At 42.2% G+C, this 26,385-nt stretch overlaps 1 protein-coding gene across 1 annotated transcript; it reads left to right on the top strand.

The window, feature by feature from the left end:
* The first annotated feature begins 12,664 nt into the window (after positions 1 to 12,664).
* Positions 12,665 to 26,149, top strand: RGCC (regulator of cell cycle). Its single transcript, XM_066176233.1, has 5 exons — positions 12,665 to 12,770; positions 12,929 to 13,105; positions 22,362 to 22,469; positions 23,987 to 24,049; positions 25,686 to 26,149. Exons 1-5 carry the CDS (start codon positions 12,734 to 12,736, stop codon positions 25,691 to 25,693), a joined length of 393 nt encoding a protein of 130 aa, XP_066032330.1. The 5' UTR covers positions 12,665 to 12,733; the 3' UTR covers positions 25,694 to 26,149.
* Positions 26,150 to 26,385: the final 236 nt, after the last annotated feature.

The raw sequence follows: 26,385 nt of genomic DNA, 5'->3' as shown, positions 1-26,385 counted from the left end.
TTCTCCTTTGTGTGTCATCTGTTTAGATTCAAAAATTGTTGAATGGAAAATTCACTGTAAAATATTGCCAACATATGTTATGCTGTAATAAATTATTTTGTACACACTTGCCTTTGGTTTGGAATTTTTGCATATTTATGGACATCAAACTTTGGCTCATCATTCTCATTTTTTTTCTGTTGAGTTGCAACGTTCACTGGTTTAACATTAACTCTGTAAGTAGTTAAGAAAAAAATTACTATTTAGCAGATTGAGGTGTGTATTTATAAATAGTAATGGCTTCAGACTGCAATGAGGTGTGTTTAGATCGGACAACAGGGAGAAATTCTTTCCTATGAGGGTGGTGAGGCACTTGAACAGGTTGTTCAGAGAAGCTGTGGATGCCCCATCACTGGCAGTGTTCAAGGCCAGGTTGGATGGAGTTCTGAGCACCTGATCTAGTGTAAGGTGCCCCTGCCCATGACAGGGGGGTTGGAACCAGATGGTCTTCAAGGTCCCTTCCAACCTAAACCATTCTGTGATTCTGTGTTAGTAACACACTACCCTGAGAAACGGTGATGTGGTTTTGTCTTACGTATTCACCGTGTGCCATTTGCTGTGAAACAAGTTCCTCAAAAATGTCTTAGGCAGGGAAAGGTAGTGGACCATAATGGGGTTGTTTTGGCTCAGCAGCATCTGAGAACCACCTTATTGGCAGCATACAGTGAAGACATGAAGTGATAGTGTCTTCTGCCTTTTTTTAGTGATAATACTTCTTTTGCTGGAGATCTAATTCAGGCCTTCTGTCCAGGCAGAAAGAAAGAAAAGACGCAAATGCAGCATGAGACTGCTAGTGGAGTGGAATGCAAGACCTCATTTATCTAAACAAGCCTGGCAGCATTAGATCGTTCAGAGAGAAGACCTAAACTGAGCTTGATGAACTGATAGAAATGTTTATGTTTTGACTGCTCTGATTTCTGGTGGTTAATGAGTTCATCAGACAATGGCCACAGCCCAGTGCAGAGGAAGTGTGGCAGCAGTGGTCTGAGGCGCAGCAGCCTCAGTGCTGCTTCTTTTGCAGTGCAGGCACTGCTGCTGCTTGGGACACACTGTGCCAGCACTGTGAACTATCATGGCTCAGGATTTATCCACACTGACTAGCAGGGTATCAAAAATGCTGCACCCCTGGTGCAAGTAGCTGTCTATCTGGCTTCGCATTTCAGTTAGATCTGCTGTGGCTGTGCCCTTCCTCAGGGTCTGAAACCACGTAAGGAGGACCTGAGAACGATGGAAGTAGCAGCAGTGCTTCCTGAATACATAACGAGGAATGTAGGGCTAACACTACTAGGATATGTGTGCAACAAGGCTTGGGCACAATTCTGATGTGACCTTGGCTTTGGTGCCCACCCCCAGCAGATGTTCTGAAGCCCTTGCATTCATACAGCAGCCCTATGATTATGTGACATATTCTGTGGCCTCTTGCTATATAGGTTAATTAGGCTTTATTTGCTCTTTACCAATCTTAGCAACACCTTCAAATTGCCTTCACAGGCTGTATGTGAAGCTATAGATGCCTTAATTATAACTGCTATTAGTTATAGTACATTTATTTACTTACCTGCCTTGTTTTCTGGATCTTTGAAAACCTTTTGTTTTGAGCTGATTTGTTGTGGCTTTTCCAAAATCCCTGTTGCTGATCCCTGCACCAACTAAATAATCATGTTAACAGCATAAATGTCAAGAGACCTCCTTGACTCAGCATCTAATCTCACATAGGGTCCTGCCATCTCACACAGTATGCCCTCTTTCCTTCTGTTCGGGCAGGCAGGCAGGCATACCCCAAGGCTGACAAACTTTTCATCGTAGAAAATAAGCTTGTTCCAAAGCCGAGCCCCTAATGGAAAATCCTGACCTGCTACGTGTATGGATAGCAAACATTTAGTCTTGAATTGGGAATTAAGGTGAAAGGGGCAGTTTCTCACATCTCTGCAGCTGAAGTGTCTAGGAAGAGGTCAAGCGTTAAGTGTGACATAGAAGGTTCAAGGATAATCGTGTTGGCATGTGTGAATGCACTTGCCACTTGCTGTTTCAACAGCAACATTTTATGTACTTTCGGCATTTGTTTTTCCACGCCTTAACTGCAGCTCCTAATGAAAAGTTCGTGGATTTTCCACTAGAGGGAAGTCTTGTATCCAGAATATTTTCATAGTAACAAAACCCTGAAGTCTTGTCGGTGTTGTTTTGTAGTAAGAGTGTAGGAAAGTGCTTATATTCTTCCCACTTTCAGGCATTGGAGAGAGGTTGTTGTTTTGTATGTGCTTAAATGTCTGAATTAGACGCGTGTTTGTATAACCTAGCTGTCTGTAGGCATTTATGTGGGGATTTCAAGCTGAGAGTGCAGTTGGTTGGACTTACTTCATTCCATTGGAAAACAGACATACTGGGAAAAGATGTCTGAGCCCACAGATAATCAGACTGGCTTTTGTGGGAAATCCCATGTCCCATGTAAAAAAATTCACTCAACCCTATTCCTGCCTTCAGGCTGTTGAAGAGAGGCAGAATGTGTTGGCCTTGAAGATTAGCCTTCACTCCAGTTAATTTATTGTGAACTAAACATGTTTGTTTCCCACTTGAACTTTGCTGCTTGAACATATTTCAAGTCTAGACAAAGTATTTGAGAACGTGCTGTTAGCAGTTAGGAGGAGGCTCAGGTTTTGAGAGGTTCCTAAATATATTTTAGGTATGCAGTAAGATGGAAGGGCTACATGGCAGTTTTAGGACTGATTTCATAAGATAAATGCACATATTTAAAGCAACATGGCAAGGACCAGAGCAGGAGCTGTCTTCCTCTTTCCCATACAGTGCCTAGCACAGAGAACTCCTAGTTCGAGACAAGGGTTTATTCCACAGGTAATAAAAGCCTATCTGTAAATAAAGTCTATCTGTCATAAAGCCTATCTCTAAATGCAAGCAAACTATTCCTGCTTGAGGCCATGCTCTGTAAACAGTAGGTCAAGAGACATCCAGGAATCCACAAAAGGCATCAAGCTCCAAAGGAGCCTGTTAACTGTCACTGGAGACGTTTAATCAAATGTTAGCTAATCCATGTATTTGATTGTGTTTAAAATGAGCTCTGAGAGTTCCTGAAGTTGGAGGAACTTTTCTATTAGGAACACATTCCCTGCATATCTAAATACCTGTCCAGGGAAATTCAAACCACTGGGATGAAGCTGTTAGATTTTCCATCGATAATTTTTTTTGGATCTGTAAGAGCATGATTTGTTTGCTCAGGGGTTGGAGGGCTACTTGGTTGGAGCTTGGTGAGCCTTGAGGTGATTAGCTCAGGCATTGCAGAGCATCCATTTCCAAAGTGGTACAGGAATGTCGGCAGTCCCTTGCTATTCCTGCCTTGCTCAGGACCATGGCACTCAGCTGTGTCATTTGGGGACACTGAAAGACCCAGAAGGTGATGCTCCAGGGGACAGGCTATGAAAAACCAACAGCCCTGTAGTGGTATCAGTCGGTGTAGTCAATCTTCTCTTTGGGAACTTACACCTTCACTGAAGACTTTCTAGTTTAACAGGCAATGAATTCATAAAAAAGTCAGAAGGCTGGACAGCTCTGTTATTTATAGGGGCAGCCCTATATCCAGTGCAAAGCTATGGGCACCTCAGGATGCCAGACACCTAAAAATAGTTATTGCAGTACTGAGATCTGCAAGGCTGATTTTCTTTTTTGCTTTCGAAGTGCCACCTAGACTATAACAAGTTATGCTGAAAGATGTATATCCATGTGATTTCCTGAGCTTATCTGACAGTGTGTTGCTAAAAGCTTTTTATGTTCTCCCCACTGTATTTCTCCAGTCTCTCCACTTCATGCTCTGGCACTTGCTGTTTGCTTCTGTGAACAGATTCAAGTCAACAGCTTAGAATGAACTTTACCTGGCAAATGTGGGTTGGTTGTCTACCAATTACAGACGGATAGTCAATGAAAAGACAGCATGGCCAATTAAGTATTCGATGAGCAGTCCACACATCGGTGTATCAGGCTGTTTTGTACATGGCCTTCCACTCTAGGAAGGTACAAATTCCTCTCCATCACCTTCCATCGTAGGAAGTATGTCTTTTTCTAGAAGAAATTGTGATCCTTCTGGGCTTGCTATGACCATGCCTGGCTCTCCCTACCCTGTTTCACAGGTAATCTCTCACAATCTTGGACATCTCAGAGGAGCCAGGCTGGGGGACAGGGGCATTGTGGAACTGGCAGCAATAAATAACTGATCAGAAGAAAGTTGTCACTGCATTTGGCTCTGTATTATTAGAGACCCTGTCATGAGCATTGACCATGTTGACAGAAGCCCTGGCCTTCCTGAGGAGCAAGGGGCAAGTGGGTGTGCTGGTTTAACCAGGTACATGGACTACCATGATATAAATTGTTTGCAGAGATCCTCCAAAAACATAAGCTATTTCTCTCTCTGGTGACCACCTCTTTTCCTGTGTTGTCTCTTCCTACTCGCTGAGGGTTTGAAATCTTGCTTTAATAACAGGAAACACATCTGTGTCAAGTGCCAAGTGTGGCACCCTGCTGGCTAAGTGTTGAGTAGGTGTGTGCTCCTTGAATTTGTTTTCAGGGAGACCTATGGCCCAAGTAACCCTGGATACAATGGCACAATAAAAATGTTTCTCAGTGCCTTAGCAGGATATATCTGGATGTGCAGAGCTGTGTTTTTTAAGTGTCTACAATGGCAAAGCTTCTGCTTTTCAGTGGTGTTTTGTGTTTATTTTTTTAACTGCCTCCCTCTTGTGTAAATGCTCTGAACTCTAGTTTTGGATGCGAGTCCTCTGATGTAGACATGTAACTAGTAGAGCCGGGCAGTTTGGAGTGAGCAATTCTAAAAGCCTGTTATTTATGAAATAAGAGTTGAAAATAGAAAATGGGCATATGGAAGAAGTTGCTGTCACAGATCCTCCCTCTGGCTGGAAGAATTAGAGCATGGTTTACTTAACTTCCATTTGTGACGAAAACAGGATTCTGCTATGCCTTGTCACAAAAATTATTTGAAGCTGAGAAAAAGGGGGAAAACACCCAGGGCTCAATAATTTTTCCTGAAATGAAATGCAGTTGCCTCACTCAGAGGAAAGGGCTGAATGCAGTACATGGTCATTGGCTGTAGCACTGATTCTTCCCATCTACACAATCCCCCGTGCACTGGTAACAGGAGAGGCTCCAATGGACTCAAACATTGTTATTTCCCAACCTTAAACATGCAAATTCCCATCCCTTAAAGGAGTGTGAATTACTGGCTAACCAAAGCTCAAGGATTACTGCTTTTGTTCCACATTTGTGTGGTGACTGACTCAATGGGGTTCTGGTCTATAACTGGCACAGCAACACCAATAACTGAAGAGCTCTCCTGTTCTAACATCTGCAGCCACATGCCTTCAACTAACAAGCAGTCTTGGCTTCTCCCTTTGCCTCCTACTGCCTTTCAGCCAGCAGAGCATTGGGAGGGAGAGTAAGTCTTGATTTTTTCAGCTTGTTTTGGTAGCTTGCTTCAGTGGATTGGATGGGAACAACACCCAACAGCCCCTGCCATTCCTAATTTCCCCTGTTCTTGTGGCTATACTGGTCTAAGTTTCCTTGGGATTGGTGCAACACACCACAGAAAACTCAAAATACTGGTTTAATAACACAAGGACAAGCAGAAACAACAAAATGGGAACCTATTTACATATTTAAAAACAAACCAAAAAGCCACCACAAAACCCAGAGGGTATTCAGTGTTCCCAGGAAAATCTAATTCAAAGGCTTTAGCAAGAAGTGTTTTTATTCCTTTAGATGTGGTCATTATCTTTTTGGTTAGGTATTTTGGCCACAAGTATTTTTTATTATCCTTGTAGTTATTAATTGCATATATTTAGAATCTCTGTTTCCTGGCCAGATTTAAGGCTCTGGAAACACAGAGTCCACAAACAGTGTTGGAGAGGAAGTACCACATGACTGAGCCAAACAGCCTCTGTGTGTGTGAGTGTGTGAAATATAATAGAAAAAGTACAAAATGTGTAATTTTTAGTCACAGCAAATAGCATTGATGTGCAATATATCTACCAGAAAATTTCACTACCTTTTATTTTACTAATGGAGGAGACAATTTAGGAGAGATATCTTATTGTTTTAATACATAAAAACTCTGTTATATGTTTTGCTTTGCAAGGTTTTAAATTTGCTTCCAATGTGGTTTGTGTGTCAGATATTTTTCATGAAATACAAACCTCTTAAGCCTTAAATTCCCATTTTTTTCTTGTGTGCAATCACCCACTGTTGAGTGAACATTCCTTCTCCCTTAGACAAAATTGCCATTTTTTTCTAAAGTAGCATAATATCCAGAAATCTTAATTCCTCAATTTATCAAGAATTCAGAGTCAAAGCAGGTAGAAAACAGCAACTGTTTTTCAATTGTATTTGAAATAGTACAAGTTTCTTGATGAAGTGGTAGTCATGACAGGTTTTGAAGCAAAACTGGCAGAAGAGTAAAGAATTCAGCATCTTCAGTTCCTGATCCATATATATGGACACTGGTATGGTGGCAGCAACATCAGGTAGAGGTAGGGATAGTGGTTTGCCCTGAGCTTGACCCCACAGCCTAACACAGGAAATAAATTTCTTACCTTGCATTCATAAGTATGCTTTTTCCCCTTTTTTCCCCCCAAACTAAGCTTTTAAACAGATATTTACTGCTACTGCACTCTTTTGGATGACTTCTGATGAGGGAGGACTTAATGGAAGAAGAGCAAATCCTTTCTTCCACTCAGATTTGTGCAGAGTCTCGTGTACAACCTCCCTGTGCAAAGGATATGTGCACAGCCTTGTTTTCCTGAAAACAGAGCCAGAATAGAGGCAATTTCTTCACCTCTAATTGCCACACAGCACTCCAAATGCCAGGCTCTCTCCCCCTCCTGGCTTACTGCCGTGGTTCCTTTGCTTACATTTTCTTGGCTTTTCGGCCACTTCTCTGCTTGTTCTCTGGTGCCTCCTTTGCACTGCAGGGAAAAGATTACCAGACAACATCCACCTCCTGGCACTGAGATCCAGAAACACTAGTACAGCTTTCAAGCAGTGTTTTGGTTGGTTTCTCCAACATCTGAAGCGATCTCGCTGTGAAAAGGAGCTTCTTACCTCTCTCCATTGCCACTCCTGTATTATCTACTGCCTATATACTTCACAATCAGTGCATGCTCTGTGCAGTTGGATTTTGAGGAATTTCTGATGATGAAGTTTTACTGTGACTTTTAGTGAATTCAAGATTGGAGCTTCCTTCAAACCTGGCTGAAATATCTGTAACAGCCCACTAACTCTTGTAACTACAATTTTATAATGCAATCCATTCAGTTTGCTTTGCTCCTACACATTCTATTTTCAGGATTTGGCTGATGTTTTGTACTAACTAAACAAATATAAGCATCACTGGAAAAAAAAAAAAGTCACTAGTGAGGAAAAGAGGAAAAGGTCTTGTCATCCAGCTCGATATAAAAGGGGTTTAAACCTTTTAAAATAGTTTCACGATATAAAATTGTGACCAGGAGTTAGGTTGTCTGCAGTTCTCTCTTTTGACCCAAACAGTTAAAATTTAGGTTTAAGTTACACTAATGCGAAGAACAATATGCATTCAGGGAGTACTTTCCTGAGTACAGAAGAAAAAACTCATGTTTTCAGGTCCAAGACTTTGGTAGGGACCTAGATGTCTCTTGTGGAGTCAGGGTACATTTGGGCTGGCCTTCCAGTTCAGTTTACTCTGAAAGAAATCAGCTTGTGCAAAAAAAAAAAATTGTGTAGAAACTGAAATCATCAGAAGACAGCTGAAGATAAAATTACTGTGGTCCCAAGTCAAATTGGTAGTATGAACATATTTTCCATTAAAAGACACAAATCCTTTAATTTTCTCTCAAAAAGGCAGCAAACAGTTATTTTGAAACTTCTTCACCTCTGATTTACTCACTACCATCCCTCTCCTTACCTGAACTTCTCTCCCTTTCCCATGCAGTGCTCAGCCAAAGTCCTTTGACCCAGAACATTCAAAGTCTTGAGTGGTTTTGTGTCTCTCTTTACTATAGACAGAAGCTCAACATTCAACTCTGTATTCCAGTGATGTCAATATAGTTTACAAATCTACTTTATCAGTTTAAATGACTTTCAATTCAGCTACAACAATAGTGATTAAATCCAAACTGCCATAAATACGTTTTGGCATCATTAACTTATTTAAAGACATCCATTCAGAACTCCAAGAGATTCTGCCTCTAGTTACTTAAAGACAGAGGAAGAGACACAGACCATGTCATGTTCACATTTAGGAGGCTAATTTGACAAGCAGAAAATTTAGAAGGATAGTGGACTGGAGAAAGTGAGTTTAGGTTTTGGCAGAATTCAGCAGAAAGGTGTGTGGTTTGCTCACAAGACTGCAGCTGTGAATGGCTGTGAGCAGGTCCATGAGTTTGCATCCACTGTGCATCAGTCAAGGGTAGCGAGAAAACCAAAAGGAAATGCGTCAGTCTGTAATAATTCCAGGTTCCAGTTCAAGGTCTACAGAATATGTTGGGAGAAGAGGAAGTAAAATCCTGTGAAAGACCTCTGGCAAAAGATTTTTTATTTGACAATCTTTCAAGATTGATAAATCGCTGTAAGTCACTCACTCTTCCCACTGGTGGTGTGGATTGAGCTACAGGTCATAGGCTTTTATTTAGCCTATTTATTTAGCTGGCAGAAAAAGTAGCAAAACACCTTGGATGGCAGTTGAGCCTGTGTAAAATGCATGGCTCATCTCTGACAAGGTTTAATTAGGCAGCTCTCCTCATTACAAAACAAGTTTAGCAATTGACTCATATAGGCAATTCCACTTGCAGCGTGAAGGATGAGACAGGCTGGAGTGCCAACCACTGCCTCCCTTCAAATGAACATCCCGAGGGCTGGGTTGTGATGTGCTGCACAGGGAGACAAGTTATGCTGGTGATGTTTGGTCTATTCCTGCTCTGCAGCCCAAGGAGTTGGGTTTCCCTGTGTGTCAGTCTGGCTGGCACCTGTGCTTTTTCATCCTCTGGCAGTTTACATTTTTCTCTTTGACAGCTGTCTTAATTTTGGGTTCCCTTGCTTCCTTCAGCTAGAAGTTTGGGAATGACGGGTTGTTGTTTGTCATTCACAGGTTTTAAATTATCTACTTTAACAACTTGATATTGTTCCTTATGTAAAGAATTATTATCTTCACAGACTAATAAATATTAAAAGACTCGTGGAAATTAAATGCTCAAAACTGCAGGCTGCTTCCATGGGCAGGGATCTGGCACTTTGGCTTTTGTCTGGTACCAATACCAATGAGAAACATGTGCAGGTTTCACAACACATCTGTTTTTAACTGGGAATATGGTACTTACTCAGCAGAACTGATATTTTGGGTTATTCTTGATTCTTGATCTTTGAAGTGGTGAAGAGGAATGATTCATTAGACAAAAACTTTTCAGCCATTTCAGATTTGCAAATTCCCCCTTCTGCAGTTCCAGTTTCTGTGTATGTGCATATGGTGCTGCACCTGTACTGTGAATTTTAACATATTTCCTGTAAATTTCTCATTTTGCTTTTTTTTCCCCCCCTGTTTTACATGAATGCCTCAGAAGTTGTTCATGGATCTGTGGGCATCTCTGGGCCATGCTTTGGAAGCAACTAGATTATTCAACCTGCAGCATCAATGCCTTTTTAAACCCATTCTAGGAGTCTCTTTGGTGTAGCAACACAATGTGTTGGGTCCCAAATTACCCCATGTTTCATTTGGAAAACTAGTACTTCATGAGCCTTGCAGCTTGGCTATATCAAAGTGTCTGTTTTTAAAGCTTTTCCCTGAAGCGTATTTACAGGCAGGATTTGTTGATTTAAACAGCTGTGTGGCTCACAAGTTTGTGAGGTTAAAAATGCAGTAGGAAACCACTGTAAACATCATGTCACCAGCTGAGGAGGATCTGGAGACACTGTGTCCAATGCTCAAGAAGAAATTCACTTTAAGTGCAGCTTGGATGGCTGCCTAGAAAATGAGAGGGGCTCAGTAGCTGAGGTTTACATTAGGAGTTGTGTTTAATGTTTCTCCCCATATACAGGAGCAGCCAGGCGTGCCAGCCTGCAGCGTTTCAGGGCACTGCACTTCAAAGTGATTTCTTCCTTTTGCCAGATGTGGGCTGCTCCTGTTGGCATCTGTGGCAAAAGTGCAGCCACTTCAGCTGGAGCATGCTGGGGCCTTTCAGGAATATTGATGTGCATGGCTACGTGGTCCATGACATAGAACCAAGAAGCATAAAAGTGAATCTTTGTTTCCTCTTGCATAAGCTAATGGTTTATGTGGAAAATTGAAATTCACCAGCTGTCTCAGTTGCATTCAGCAGAATCAAGGCTGCTTAGGAGAAAACATGAGTATTTGCTGAAAGAAATACTAAGAGATTAGTCTGTGGAACAGTAAACACAACTAAGTCGCTTTAAGCCCAGGTTGTCCTAAGGAAAGAAGACTTCCCAAACACATGGCTGTAAAGAAGGGAAGTTTATAGAATAATTGCTTCAGCATGCCTAGAAACTATTCTGAAAATGGTCAATTTGAGTGTAAGATAATAATTTAAAGAGAATGCCAGGGATAAATTTATATATCACTACAGGGAAACAGTTGTGGTTTTTTTCCCCTACCTATCCACACCCTCCTTTTATTAGCTCCCAGAGCTGAGCCCATTCAACTCAATTCAACAGAAGATCCCTCACTTTCTTGCTGGATTAGTTTTCTGCTGTTCTAATGTGTTGAATTGGCCCAGCAACAGATGAGAAAAACCTGCGCAAAAGACATGCAGAAGGTCTAGGCCAAGATCACAAAAAAAGAGAAGTCAGGTCACTCCCCTTTCCATGGCAGCAAGGCCCCAAGCAAGGCAAGCCTTCTTGTACAGCTTCATCCCCCTCTGTGCTCTTTCTTTTTGACGTGACCTCAGACCCTGTCCCAAAAGGCTGTGAGATTGCTTGACCATCTTAATGAGAAACAACAGGAAGGGCACAGGAGGACTTCTAGCCTTTGGTCATTTTGACTGTATTCCTCAGAAAATATATTCCTCAGATTCAAGCTTAACCTCAAACACCTTTTGCCCCTAAGCCAGGCTGTGCTATAGACCAAGAGCCAGTGCTTGGTGGGGATGTGTGGTACAGGTAGGGTTGATCATATGTGACTGAGCAAAAGAGATTTGACATCAGCTGCAGGGCCAGGTCCTTGTCTTTCTGGGCTATGAACTGTGCCTAGTCACGTCCTCGACAGTTCCCCTTTCTGCCTTGCATCCATTGTCTTTCATCCTGCTCGTGCTATTGACGTCATGCCCTTGTATCTCCTTGTCCCCTACATTTTAACCTCGCTTTCCATCTGTGTCACTATGGTCTTTAAAAAGGATTGTTTGTAGACACTTTCATGAGCAGAAAGAAAAACAGAGGAAGACCACAGAGAGGAGGAAGCCACAGAATAAATAACAATTGAACTTTGCCATGAGAACTTCTTTTGATTCACTGCAAAAATAAATAAATGCCTCCATATCAGCCAGTAAGGAGAGGCGAACAAATCTGTTTTATTGTCTAGAACATTGTTTTTCTCATTTTGTATCTTGCAGGAGCAATGACAGCATGTCTGAAAATGTCAAAAAGTTTCAGAGATGTTTTTTCTTACCTCTCCCTGACTCTTCTAATTCTAAATATTTTCATTAGCGCACAAACATAACCGTAACTCCTGACGCATTCTCTTGGAATAGCACCTGATGTCCGTTTTCAGTATTTCTGGCCATAAATAAAAATGACAGAGTCTTCCCCAGTGAATATTTAACAGAACTGGTACTTTAGCTCCTCAGACAGCTTACATTTAAAATGAACAAGAGACAGCACAAGAGCAACACTCCGTAGCTATGGCATGTATAAACACCAGGTTTACCTGACTACAGGACAAGTGGTAGAATCTTCCTCCTAAGAACAAGGAAAGCACTCCAGAGAACACCCTGGCTGATGCACCTGGGGCCTTGACTCCCTGTGCCTGAGCATTCCCTGCATGTCCCCTGCCACCTGCTCTTCTCCTGGGGTCATCCTCCGGAATTAACTGGCCCAGCTGCCCCCATGGCCGCGCCCGCTGCTCACCAATGTAAGGAGCAGGGCAATAGCCACCGACAGATGCCAGCACAGTGCCAAGGGGTGGGCAAGGACGGGGCTCCCGGAGATGGCCGAGCAGCCCTGCTGTCACATGCAAAACCACGGGCTCACTGCAAGCGAGCTGCTGCCTCCTCGCCGTGCTGTGTGCCCTGTCCTGCTGGCAGTCATGGGGCTGGGTAAGGCTGACCCAGTCCCGTGTTCCCGTGACAGTCCCTCCTCACAGCCGGCTCTGACTCCCGCTGTATCCTCCCTCCGCAGCAACCCGGCACACACGCGGTGCTGGGCTCAGCGCAGCGCGATCTTCCCGAAGGAGCCTCACTCCCGGTGGCGGGCGGGCGGACGGCGACAGGCGACACTCCCCGCTGGCGGTGGCGTTCCCGGGAGGACTGCGGTCGCTGGGACGCCGGCCCGGGGCACCTGCACCGCCCGGGGGCGGCCCCCGCCCTGCCCCGCCCCGCTCCGCCCCGGCCCGGCCGCGCTTTAAGAGGGGCAGCGGCGGGGCCGGCCGCTCTCGCTGGCGGCGGGAGGCGGCAGCGGCGCCGGGGCATCTCCGCCCGCCGCCATGAAATCTCCTCCAGCCCAGCGCCCGGCGGGGCAAGGTGGGAGCGGGGGGGTGAGGGGGCGGGCGGGACCTTTCCCTCTCCTTTCTCTTCCATCCCTTTCCCTCCGCCGGGGTGGGGGCGCCGGGGGCGGGCGGCGTCCGGGTCGGGTCGGGCAGGTCCGGTCCGGTCCTGACGCCGCTGCCGCCGCCCGGCAGTGCCGGGGGAGGACGGCGGGGACTTGGCGGAGGCGCTGGGCGAGTTCGACGCGGTGCTGGCGGAGTTCTCCTGCCCCGCCGGCCGGCGCCGCTTCTTCTACGGCGAGCACCTGGAGCGCATGAAGCGGCGGAGCAGCGCCAGCGTCAGCGACGGCAGCGGCCTCAGCGACTCCGAGAGTGAGTGTCCGTCGGTCCGTCCGTGCCGGCTGTGCTGGTCCCGGGGCCGGGGGGCGGCCGGGAAGCGACGCTCCACAGCGGGTGTTAAACCAGCGCGTCGCCCTCTTTGAGAGAGGCAGGGACTCGGGAGCGGGAGCCCGCCTGTTTCTGTAAAAGCACTGCCTTCTCGGTTACCTTCTGAGTTAGAGGTCATAGGGATGCATAGTCTGGTTTTACTCGCTGGTGTTGCTGGAGTGGAGCCTATAAAGCTGTCTCTGGGAGAAGGTCGGGCTGCCGGCCGGCTGCGGGACACCGGGACGTCCCGGCATGTGCCGTGAAAGATGTCCCTTAACTGTCCGCTGTGTCTCGGTAACCAGAATCATCTGGACAGAGCGAGCGAGCCAAAGTGTGCTTTCCACAACAAGTCGAAACTCACCCAGATTTCCTGTTATAAGAATAGTTATCCATCCATCCATCCATCTGGATGGACGACAGTGTTATCACTGTTTCAGAGGTGCTGATTTTAAAGCTACCTTGTGCCTAAACACACTAGATATATATGAATGGTGTGTGCAGAACATGGAGCAGGAAGGGTAGAGGGCTACTTGGAGCAAGAAAGTATAGAATTGGAAATATTTTTTTTCTAGTTAACTTGGAAAAAAGTTCAACCTCTCTTACCGGCTTTACTAATCAGGGAGAGAAAACATCTTTCCTCTTCCAGACAGTGAGGCTGGAAACTGCTGTTCTCTTTGAGAGCAGTAGGTTACTTTCTCAGAAGTCCTGCTAAATGCAAACTATAACCAGTTTTGTTGGTTTGCATTTTGTGTTTCGTGGTTTTTTGTTTGTTTGGAGTTTGTTTTGTTTTAAGTTCCTAACTATATGGGAAGCTTGATGAAACTTAACTGTTTTGCAGCTATTTATAATAGGGCTGCTCTCTAATTTCTTTTCTGCCTCTATCAGTTCAGGGACTTAAGGTGCAGTTCTGTTGATTTAGTGCTTAAACACTAATGTTATCTTGCTAGTACTTGAGCTGTGAGAGCATAGATTCTCCAGATTATCAGAGCCCTTTATTTCATCATCATGGATGTAATTCATTTTTGTTGACAGGTATTGTTTTACCTGCCCTGAACTTGGATACCTTGCCTAGCACTGCCTTTGGATTTTTTTTCTGTGGAAGGACATGGATCAAGATGCTCTTTTTCTGTTTCATAATGTAGCGAGTGTAGAACTCCTTCTAAGAATCTCTCTACCTCCAAGGAGGATTTAGAATTGTGTGCCCAGTTTAGACTGAACCTTTTTCTTTCGGATGGCTGAGGGTGTGTAAGGTGAAATCTGCCTTCACTGAGTCAAACTGGCAGCCCTGGTGTTGCTATTTCTTGTGCAGTCTTCATTATTGTGATATGTTGACCTCTCACATACACTTACTGTGTCTCACAATTGAGACACTTGTAATGACAGAGCAAAATAATCTACTGTTGAGAAAATTATAAAAACCCCAACCCAGTATCTAGAACTTATTCTTCTTGTATGGAGAAAAGCTAAGTAGCTACAGATAGGTATCTGCTATGGTTCAAAAAACTTAAATCTTGAAAACGGCTTGAAATTGCTCTGTTAGAATTGACAAGAAGGATCTTTGGAGGAACATGACAATGCTTTCTGGCAGGGCAGAAGGCCTGGTGAGATAACAGCATGTTCATGTAAACAGGCAGGTCAGATCTTCAGGAAGATCTGGAAAATAAAAATCTGTGTGGCAAATCCACATGGATATAAGCTGAAGAGGGTAGTGGGATAATAGGATAGGCAGGGTTTCATGGCTCTATACAAAGGCCTCAAAGATCTTGTATGAGGAACTTGCCAAGTTTTTAAATCCTGTCCCATGCCTGGGTTCCTCCCTTGGTGATGCATCATGTGAAAGGTGGCTCTGGAGAAGTTGAAATCCCTGCCTTCTGGACACTGGCACGTGAGGGACCAGGAGGGTGCACCAGGGTCTGTGAGGATATGTTTAAGGGAAAGGAAACAAAACCACCCAGCTCTGCTCATGGCTCAGGAAAGGCCTGGTAAAATGCTTCTTCCTAAAGGAGTCATTCAGTGCAGTCAACTTTTTATTTTGAAGTTAGAGTAGGATTGGAGAGGAATTGTGGATTTATGAAGAGCTCCTTTTATAAAACAGGCTCTAGTGTCTGATGTAATTCAGCTACACTCCCTTCATCTATTTTAAGAATAAATGCAGGGAGTTGCCTACTTACCCAGGTTCTTTCAGTTCAAACTCAAGTATTTCTTGAGTTTATTTTCCCTTTGATTTCTGTAATTTAGTGTTAGCCAGCGTAGTGCTGAATTCATGACCCTGGTCTTCCTGTGATAAGGCTTAGGTTAAAATATCACTGCAGAAACAAGGGATAACTGGGCTGAAAGAGTAAGTTCTGATAACACAAATTTTTAAAAGCCATATTATCTGCAGGTAGTTTGAGTGATCATCTTGTTCATGAAGATTCTTTACCTCTTTGCAAAATCTTGTTATCCAGTGCCAAGACTGTTACAAGTACATGTACAAGTATCATGTTTGTATAGAACAGTTCAGACTATTGTGTTTTAATGCTATCTGTTGTTTACTGTTCAGTCTAATCCTCCTAACTAATGTGTGGCTGAAGGTTAGGCATATGTATCTTTTGGCCACTCCTGCAGTGATTCTTTCCACTCAGGAACTGTAGGGGGAGGAAACATTTTAAATTGTTGCAACTTTGTCTTTCAGTGCCCCTGAATCAGCCTTAAATTCCGTTTCATGAGAAGCGACTGACGTATGTCAAGTGGTTCTACTTGAACAATACTGTTCAGTAGGGTAAGGAAAGCCTTTCCTGGGGTTTCTACCATGAGCCCATTTAATTTAACAGAAAAGTTTACAGAAGACCTCTGTCAATGCAGGTTATGCTGCAAATGTTCTGGTATCCTTAAATATCTCCTGAGGGAGCTAGCTCTAAAAATACTACTTTAAATTCTTATATTACATATTTCTAGCTCTTGAGAAAAAGTAGGATTTTGAAGACTCTATGTGAAAAAATGGGTGCAATAGTACTTAGTTCTTCCACATCTTGTCCTGTCATTTGACTAAATGGTCTTTGGACAAGGTCTGGCTTGGCTGTGGTTAAGCCTTGTATGTAGCACAGTGGACTCTAGACCTTGCAGTAACAGAGAGGCTCGTGCTGCAGATGTGTGTGCAGATGATCTCAGCCCACGAGTATTACATTAACCACCACAGCTGACTGGATCACTGCTGGAAATCATGATGCAACTGCTGAGTTACCCCAACATTCCGGAGCTTCTGGGCTGTGAGTGAGTACCAGTTCTGTTTCAGCTTGATGTATTCAAACAAATCAGAGCCTGGCAGCTTCGTTCTTTAGGTTGTTAATCGTGCTGGAACCTCCAAGCTGAGGATACTTTATAGCTCTTTGCTATTCACAGCATATCTTGGCTGTGATAAAGGAGGATTTGTGCTAGAGAGTGCTGTGCTGGCAGAAGCCACTAGTGTAGATGCAGCTGTGTTAATGAACTTAGAGACAGCATTGTCTTCTGGTGTCAGGATAAGCTTTCAAAGAGTGCAGGCTTGCCTGTGTAAAATGCATGCCCAGTCAGTGCAGAGTGCCAGTACAGTATATGGCAATGTCAGGACAGTCTTCCAAGTTTAGGCTTAGGATAATGAATGGGAAGTTGGACTATGAGAGGCTGAGAAGGGAAGTGCGTTAGTGTTTCTTGGGCCAAAGTTACAATAACACTGGAAAGCTACATCATAATCTGTTGTCCTGCTCTCAGAAATGTTTGACACTTGTAGCCCCATGTTTTCTTGAGGCAGGTTCGGATTCCTGCCTCTCTGTTAAAAGCATTGCAAAATAAATTCATCAGTTCAATTCTTGTGCTCATACAGCTAACAGTGTTTCTTTATAGTTATTTTTAGAGCTAAGTAAATGGTTTTGAGCAATGCCTCATGGCTTTTAAACATAAGAAAGGAATCCTGAGTGCATCCATGAGTCTTAATTTTATGGTTTAAAAATCAAGTAGGTGCAGTGGTTGAGCAGGATCTTTTAACACCCAGTGCCTGGTGTAGTGCGAGCACTTGTGCTTACATGGATGTGGCTGTGGATGTCTCCATGCCATGCCATGCTAATGCCTAGGCTATCCAGAGATGAAGCATCAGCCACTGTTAGTACTGCAGCACTCATCCTGAAAAACCTGTTTACATTGTCAGTCTTGTTATGTGTGACCATAAAGAAGGCAAAGAAAAAGGCAACAGAAATGACTGAAGATGTAAAATATTTTCCAATGCCTAAATAGTCTGGGACTCTCAGGGAAAAAAAGAGATGTTTTGGGTGGGGATGAGACAGTTTTCTGGGGAATCCTAAGTGACATTAGGAAAGTGACTGCTACCTCATCAGTATGAGGAACTCAAATTAAATTAGCATATTTCAAAGAAATGAGGTGTTTATTCTTTCATGAACAGTTAAAATTGCCTTAAGGTATTATTGATGTTAAAGGTTTGCATACTCAAAAATAACTTGATAAAATCCCGGCAGGAGGGATAGGGTCATTAAGGACTGCTTGGGCTGATGCCACTGCTGTCTTAGGAAAGAGACTGCTATGTGCATTGAGAGAACTTGGTAGGGCTTATCTTGCAACTAGCAGTGTGTGACTGCACCACTCTAAAGCTCTTCACAGGCATTTGCTGTGAGAGACAGGATGTGAAGCAGATGAGCCTTTGGTCTCTGCATGCCAGTCTTGTATGCCAGTCTTGTAACATGGAAAGGAGGTAGATTGTGTCTGTGAGCTTCCAGTGGCTTGTCTGAAACAAGAGGACAATAAAAATGCTTATGATGAAAAAAAAGGCAAGTGAGACTCTTCTGGAGAAAATCCCTTTTCTGAAATGATCTGAGAAAAAAATTTCTATTGCATTACTGGTATGTTCAAGGGGAAGAAAAATTTGAAGTTTCAGGTGCATAGCCTTCTCTACAGGTAATTCAGTGTGCTGAGAAATGCACTTTTTCATAAGATTTTCTATTGTTGTCACTCCAGCATACCCATTGCTCTTACTCATTAGAAAGGAAGATTAGTAAAGGGAAGGCCGGAGTTGGAAACTGCTTCGTAGCTCGTAAACATGGGGGGCAGTGGGAAGGTAAGCTTTGTATATGATGAGAAAACACACTTGTATGTCTGGATTTCAGACTTCCTAGATCACTTTCTTGTGGCTATGTGGTTTGAAATCCTTTAAATGATGATGTTTAGATGTGTCAATAGAGAAAAGGTGTCATTTTTGGTCAGTATTGGAACAGATGTTTGTTAGCTAGGCAAAATCCCCACAAAAATAAACAATGCAGCCAAGTGTAACTGTGATGATGATGATAAAAATAAACACTGTCCTTGGAGGCTGAAACATACACATTGTGAAACAGGCTTCATGAATATTTCTCACTTCTACTGGTGATATGACAATTTCCGGTTTTTTGTTTGGGTTTTTTTTTTTTTAGCAAGGCTATGCTCTGTTAGGAATTAGTTGTGCAGTCTGCTCATTAAGTGCTGAGTTACTGTTTTATAATGAATTCATGATTTGTAGACGCTTGAGGGAACTTGTGAAGCTTCTCTTTGAAAGCCTTAGGGATGTGATACAACTTTTTCCCCGAAAACTTTCCCTGCTGAAAACTGCAGTAAAAATTTTACCAACTCCAGTGCTCTTCAAAATTGTATCTTGGGCTGTGGTACTAGAAAGGGCATGATATTAAGGAAGATACAGAGCTGAACTTCTCCCTTGTCTGTTTTAAAATGAAGTTTGAGGTTTTCCTTCTTCAGCCCTTTACTGCTGGGAGCCTTTCAATTGCTCATTTCATGGGGACATTTCTATATTTACATGGTCTTGCCATGGTTTATTTTGTGGTTTAACCATATACTGGAAAAGTAAAGTTATGCTAACTACAGATTACTTTGCCAAAGTAAAATACACCCAAATTTATTCCTACCCCCTAATTTTGCAGTGTAGCTTGACTGATGCAATTCAACTCACTGACAAAAGTCTCTGATTTTAAGGCTTTTTTTTTTTTAAGAGTCAATTTGAGTTTTGTTATTTTTTAAACAGCTGAAGTGACATGGTTTATATATAAGCACAGGGACTAGAATCAATGTACAAAGTGAAAAATAAGTAATGAATTACAAACTTGCAGTGGGAGAGAAGGAGCTGGATGAGGAAGGACAGCAGCAATGAGATCCCTGGCATCAGCCCCTGGTTATTGGGTTGCAGAAGATGTTGTGTTTGTCTGGCAGTGGAACTCTTTCAAGGGCCATTATTGGAGGTGAATGAGCAAATCTTGGCTTTGGCAGCGGCTGGAGAGCAAAGACTGAAGTGTCCTTTTCCCAGAGCTTTCTGCCCTACAGCCACACTTTGCCAAAGAGGATATTTTTCTGTGGTGGATGTCGTAAGTATTTTTTAACAGTACGTTGTTTTCAGCAGTCATGGTGACCTTGCTGGTGGAGTCAATGCATTGCATTCCTCCTTACATCACTAGAATTTCTGATGCTTGGTGGCATGAATAAGCCACAGTCAGTAGCTAAAGTATATTTTTGCTTTGAGAAAGATAAATGTTGATATTTTTCTGAAACTATTACATTCCATCAGAAGATAACACTGTTATATGAAAACATTTCACCTTTAGAAACTGGAAAAAAAAACATTCAGAGATTTAAAGCAACAGTTTTGTCAAATTTTCTTTGCCCAGTTGTAAATATTTCCCAGCATAAGGTTTGAGGAAGCCAGTATGAAATAACATTTTCTGATGTCAACCTAACCGTGCAACATTTGGTGTCTGGATGTTAGTAGCAGAGATTTCACATTGAAAGTATACTCAGATTTATAACCGCAGTTCTCTGTATTTTTTATTAATGAAATGAGCTGTAAAATGTTTAAGATATGAATAAATTTGGAAATTCTTGTTCTCCTCTTTGCAAATAAATAGCCTGGAAAGTGTTTTATCGTTGGTCTGTTCTGTCAGTGTTTCAGTGAATTAGTCTTGGCTACAGCACTGTTTGTGAGAGCTATTACAAGTTACTTGGCTTTTTGGTGATGGTAGGGGTTTTGTCCTAAACAGCTAGAATTTTCCATTCTGTGTTTCTATGTTTCTTAATCACTGGGGTTTGCATCGTGGCTAAAAAAAAATGTAGCCTCAGTAGGCAATTGTTCTGTAAACTGATTTCAGAGAAAATTTGCCCTACCTTTAATGGAGAGAAAGTATCAGTTAATGTACAGGGTTTGTGTGGTATAGTACAGCATTGGTGGCATGCATCATTGCGGAGCACTACCAGATTTTTTTCAACCTTAGGTTATTTAAAAAATTTTTTTTTCTGTTTTTAGGAGCTACTTTTTAAATGGCTTATCTTTTCCCCCCCATTTTTCTATCTAAAATTATCTAATTTCTGCACTGCATTCATGAAATCTTTCTCATATTTGAAGTTCCAAGTAGCTTGGTTTTGATCTGCTGAAGTTTAGAGAGAGCAGCACTTCTTAAGAGTGAAGATAAAGAAATTGCAACTAGAAGGTAGTTTGAAGAAGCATCCCCATCTCTGTAAACAAGAAATACCAAGTGGTGGCTGACCAGGTGGCAACAGCCGGGTCACAGATGTCAGTCACGTCATCGCTCTGGGTCATATGTGTTTGCCAGGATCTGAGATGATGGCAGTGGAAACTGAAAGCTACAGCACAGTGACAGGCCAAAATGCATGGGAAAGGGGAAAGGTTGAACCTTTTCCCTCAAGCCTTTTCAGCGTGTCTTGTAACAAAGGTGAGCTTGGAAGCTGGCACAGAACAAACAAATCAGCTTTTTATGGCTGAGGAAAGATCTGAGAGCCTTTGTAGGAGCAGTCATCTGGTGTGACTTGTCCCTGTGCCTGTGTGCTCCTGTGGAAAGTGTTTTTGTGCTGAAAGGACAGCTTGCTAGAGGAGGTGTGGGGTGTGGGCACACACTCTTCCCAAAGACAGCTGAATGTGAGGCAAAGGAGTAGCCTGAGAGGATGGTCTCAGTGTCTGGTTTCTGGAGACATCCAGACATTCAGTGGAGGTGTAGCTGTGCACATCTTGGCAAGGCAAGTTGTGGTTGTGCCCGCTTTTGCCAATTCAAGACATCGTTAATTTAGCTAAAGCAGTCCTCTCCTGGCACAGCAAATGGGACAGGCATCCAAGGAAGTGTGACAATTCTCTCTTGAATGGGCTTGGTGCTGCAGTGTGGCCACCTCTCAGGCTGTGGCTCCAGGGGCAAGTGCTGTATGTGCTGCAGGGAGCAGCACTGCTGGCCTCAGTGGCAAGCAGCGGTAGTCACCACCCCATATATGAAGACATACATCGATGTCCTAGGAAATGTCCGTGGTCTCCATTTATTGGCACATGTTTGTATCACAATGGTGTCTTTTTTGTAGAACTACAGCTTTCAGGTCACTGGCTTGAAGCTGCAGGACCGGCAGCCTCAGTGCCTCCTGCAGGATGTCAATGACTCCTTCCAGTGGGGCCAGGGCTAACACTTGGGGTGCCCTGTACATAAAGATATTTTTTGATGTTTTTTTTGAGCTTAAGGCCTCCTCTAAAATACAAGAACATCAAAATGGTATTGGGGCCTTTTCTGCTCCTTTCCAGGGCATATAAGGCTTTCTTTGAAATCACCTGAAATGGGATTGCAGGATGTCTTGTGTACTGGTGTGCTGCTTCAGGAACTCCAGAGAGTCACAGAATAAAAGAATTAAAAATGCCATACCCAAAGCAGCAGGGTAATGTATGGAGAAAGGGGTGGTCTTGCTTTGGGGATAAAAGACAGCACTTTGTGTTCTTTACTCTGGGGGCCTGTCCTTGTCCTGGAGCTCTCTATTCAGGGTTTTTGGTAATTTAAAAAAAACTTAGGTAACATTATTTCCCAGAATATTGTGAATTAGTCAGGTCCTACCAGGTCTAATTTTGCTGATGTGGGATAAGTGTCATTTCTGTTTAATTTTTTAAATGATGCTGACTTCAGGGAAAGCTAACACTTTCCTTACTGGGGATGAGGATTGAGCCTAGGGCTGCTTTCTTTTTAACAGTAGGAGTGGGAGCAGCAGCCTTCACACAATGAAGTGTTTATTTATTCACTTCTCTGGTTTTGAAGACTTTAAATTTGAGTTCTACAAACTATGAAGTGTGTATACGAAAGGCTGCATTTTGAGTTGCAGTTATATTGCAGACTTGCAGAAGGTGACAAATTTACTTTATAATGTTGCTTTTTTACAGGTGCAGATTCCCTCTACAGAAATAGTTTCAGTCTCAGTGATGAAAAGCTCAACTCTTCAACTGCATCTACTCCAAGCTTGCCATCCCCTTCAGTAACTCCTTGTAAAGGTATCTTAATTTTAACTGTTGGCATTTCTTCCTAATTCTCAATTATATGGGCTTCTTGCTGGGAGGCAGGATTCACATGCTTGCATGGACTTTATTTTTCTTGTGGTGTTCTTTTTCTTTTTCTTGGTTTTTTTTTTTTTTTTTTTTAATGACAACAAAACTAAGGATTACTGTTGAGCAGACTACAGATCCAAGTATTGTTGTCTTGATTATAAATAGCAACAGCATTCTGTATCTGTGCTTTGCAGGTGGCCTGGCAACTCTTTTGGTTTTGAAACACTGAGCTAAAAAAATAGACTTTTCTGGCTGATAAGGATTAATTATTAACTTGTGTTGCTTCTTTACTGAAGCAACTAAGTGGCTTAAGTGTCCAATTTTTCTGTAAAAATGCTAAACCTGAATGCAGGGGTAGAGGGACTCCTCTGAAGCCATATGCTGCCATTTAAGTTAACAAAATTGCTCAGATCCATGTAGACCTTACACAGTGCTTATACAAGCCATATGTTAGCAATTCCTTCCTCCTTTGAAGCTATGCTGTTTCAAAGAGGCTTCTGTCTTGCAGCTGATCTGACTTCCCAGGCCAATGTTTCACTCAGGTTAAGTTGGATTAACTCTGGAGCAGACATGTCAATAAGTGAACACACACATGCACTACATGGTGCTTTTGTTACAACTGCTCTCCTCAGGTGCATGTTTAACAGATTTTCATACTTTCAATATCTTTTCCACACTGACCAGTCACAAAAAACCCAAGATAAATGCTTTCTTTTCAATTAGTGGGATATTAGGGAGCAATAATGAGTAACAGTTTCTATGAAGTAGCAAAGAAAGAGCACAATTAAATTGACAGGACATATTTGGCAAAGAATTACGCTAAAGGACAAGATGCTCTTCCTGATGAGAAGACAGGAGTTGGAACTGGTTTGGAAAAGACCACAGAAATGAGATAAGAAAGCAACCTGCTGTAAAACTAGATTGAATGGAACCAATGGTGTTGCCAGGAGTGGAAAATTTGGTGGATGTTTGGTTCCAAATTTAAAGTGAATGGACCCAGATGAAAGGATCTGGCAGCACAGCAAACCTGTGATACTGACATGATTTTAAAGGGCTGAGGTTTGAGTAGGACTGGGAGCTGGTTGGGATTGATTAGGGCCATGCATGCAGCATCTGAAGAGACAAAGCAGGAAAGATGGCCACAGTAGCAAAGACATGGATTAGTTGATATGGATCTTTTATTCTTCACTGCAGCCCTTTCATTTTAATGAGACTACATAAAGGATTGCTTTGTGTTGCTTCTGTCAAATAGAAAACTATAAAAGCTTAGAATTCCAGTTCAGTCTCCCATGTTCTCCAAGTGCTTTTGGACATTGCAGCAACCCTACTGCAACTCATTGCTGACGATAATCCACAGCATGTTTGGTACCCATGAAAATTATTTGGAGGCTTGTGTGTTTCTAGTGTTTTTTCTAGCCAGAGAAACATGTTGTGTCTAAGCAGTATTGGCCCTTGTTTTGCAGCAAAGCTTGGAGACACAAAAGAACTGGAGGACTTCATTGCTGATCTTGACAGAGCACTAGCAAGTAAGTAGATTTTTTTATTAGTTGCTTGCTTCTCACTTGGTACTTGTTAGAAAGAGTGTTGAAAGCCAATGTATAGGGAGAGAGGGAAGGGAAAAATATAAATAGTTTATATAATGTGGCTTCCTTTTGGTTTGCTAGTCCTGTGGATCATTATCTGGATAAGAGGGTAAAACAGACTAAATTTACACTTTGCCTGAATGTTCAAGGCATGCAGTTTAGCCTGTGTGTCAAAGACTGAACTCAATGAACCTCTGGTCCCACCTCTGGGTCAGCTGCGATTCACACCCCATTGACAGTGGATCGATAAATAAACATCCGTTTCTTAAATACGCAAAACTCAGTTGAAAAACTGGTGATCTATTTCTTCATTATAAAGCTAAGTAACTGGAGGAGTATATTTAGGTGAGAAAAACATTTTTGTTCTAGATTTTACTTTATGAAAGAATTAAGGAGCAGATATCTTTATCTGTTGACTTAAACCAAATGTCAAAATCCTGTTTGTGCTTGTCTTTACCAGGAATGGAATTTGGATCACTTTTTCTGCCACTATCTAGAAACTGAATCTTTCAGCTACAGTAATGACTTCTTCATTATGATTTTTAAAGAAAACCAAAAAACTGGCTACCTATTGCCAACCATGTACTCTACCTATTCCTTTTGCTTCTTCCTCTTCTGTTGTAGACATAATACCATTTCTTTTGTGTTTCAGGTTGAAGGTTTTTTTGTGTGGAACTGAGGCTATAGAGCCCAAACCAACAAGTTGTAGGACTAGACCTAAATAGCAGCATAAACAAAGCCCTCTCAAACTATGAACTCAGAGTTCTGTGTATTCATTAGGTATTTTCCCTTCCCTGTGTTTCTTGAAGATATGGACTTAATTCAAGACAGCTGCCCTTATGGGCTTCCTGCTTCCTTGCTGTCTCACTTGTATCTTAATCCTGGTTTCACTTCTCATACTTAAAATCCATTTTCTAGTTTCCTGCCCTCTCTCATGGATGTAAGCTTGAGCTAACTCCCTCTTTACCACTGAAATTTAATTAACCACTCTTCTGAAAAAACATCCAAGTTTTTGAAGGTTTGTGTAGGACAATGAAAGCCCAAACCAGTAAATATTTGCATTGCTGTAAATATCTTCCACAGCCATGTTGCAGCTCTGAAGGGGCTGCTTATAATACGTAGGTTTCATTTTTCCCTTGCAAAAGTACATCAAAGGTGAAGGCAGGAACTACCACCTGCTCTAGTGGTTTTGTGCTTTTTTTGGGTTTTTGTTTTTTTTTAATCCCAGCTAGACAAATCTCCAGTGATCTCAGCAGAGTTTCATTTATTCAGTGAGGAAGAAGTCCAACTTCCATCTGGTATTTATCATCACATTTTTGAGGAGTTGTGTGTATATGTTTGAGGTCACACAGAACTTTGTACACATACCTTTTCGAGCATAATGCACTTGTTAGAACAGCACTTGCCTTGTCTCTTCTGCACACCAGCATTTCAGCTTTCATGTAAACTTAAAAAAACGCCATAATTTGGCTTGTCAGGCAGTCTAGCAAGCTGGGCATAGGCAAGTGTTTGATATGTCAACAACATGCAATCTTATTTAATAGAAAGCCTAATGATCTTTCTTGTCCTATATTTTCAGGTATGTGAAATGAATTTTCAGCCTTGTGCTTGCATGTGAATGTCCTCTGAAGGATGTGACATCAATCAGTGAGAACTGCTGCCCTTGTCTGATAACTTCGCTCCCCAAAATACCCTCTGAACATAACCTTTGTGAACTCCTACAAGTATTTAACTGGCAACATTGGTTTTGGTTTTTTTGTTGTTTTTTTGTTTTTTCACTTTGCAGCAGATGAAATAAGATAACTTAAATGTTAGAGCTGTATTTTGCTTTAAAATATAGCTTGAATTTTAATTTTAATTTAAAGTTGCTTTTATGCAAATATATTTGTAATTTTATATAGTTGAAAACTTTAATGCTTTTTTCCATTATAATATATTTTTGTATGCAAATAAATCCTGAACTGGAATCCAGATGTCTGGAAGCTTCCTATGAATGTGCAAACTCTGAAATATAAGTACAAATTAAACTCTTATTGAAAACAACATGCTTTAAAATATCTTGATAATGGTATATTTCCTGCTAGGCAAAATTTGTTATGCTAGTTTAATGTTGTTGCTTAAATAAGAGAGCTTTGTACTATATAAAATTAATACAATCAGGAAAATAATAAATTTGGTCAAACAGTTACTTCAGATGTGTGTTAATACAAATGAAATAACACTGACTTATTTGACATTTGAACAATAACACCTCTTTTAAACTCTATGTAAAAGCTGGT

Source organism: Chamaea fasciata, unplaced genomic scaffold (genome assembly GCF_029207755.1).
Source record: "Chamaea fasciata isolate MVZ Bird 193981 ecotype frontalis unplaced genomic scaffold, bChaFas1.0.hap1 SCAF_2, whole genome shotgun sequence".
NCBI lineage: Eukaryota > Metazoa > Chordata > Aves > Passeriformes > Sylviidae > Chamaea > Chamaea fasciata.
This window is presented reverse-complemented; position numbering and strand designations above follow the sequence as displayed.

Bases quoted from the DNA above. Each gene is read 5' to 3' on its own strand.
- RGCC (XM_066176233.1), top strand. From the start codon at position 12,734: ATGAAATCTCCTCCAGCCCAGCGCCCGGCGGGGCAAG. The intron at 12,771-12,928 runs GTGGGAGCGGGG...GCCGCCCGGCAG, and splicing joins CCAGCGCCCGGCGGGGCAAG to TGCCGGGGGAGGACGGCGGG. The intron at 22,470-23,986 runs GTATCTTAATTT...CTTGTTTTGCAG, and splicing joins TTCAGTAACTCCTTGTAAAG to CAAAGCTTGGAGACACAAAA.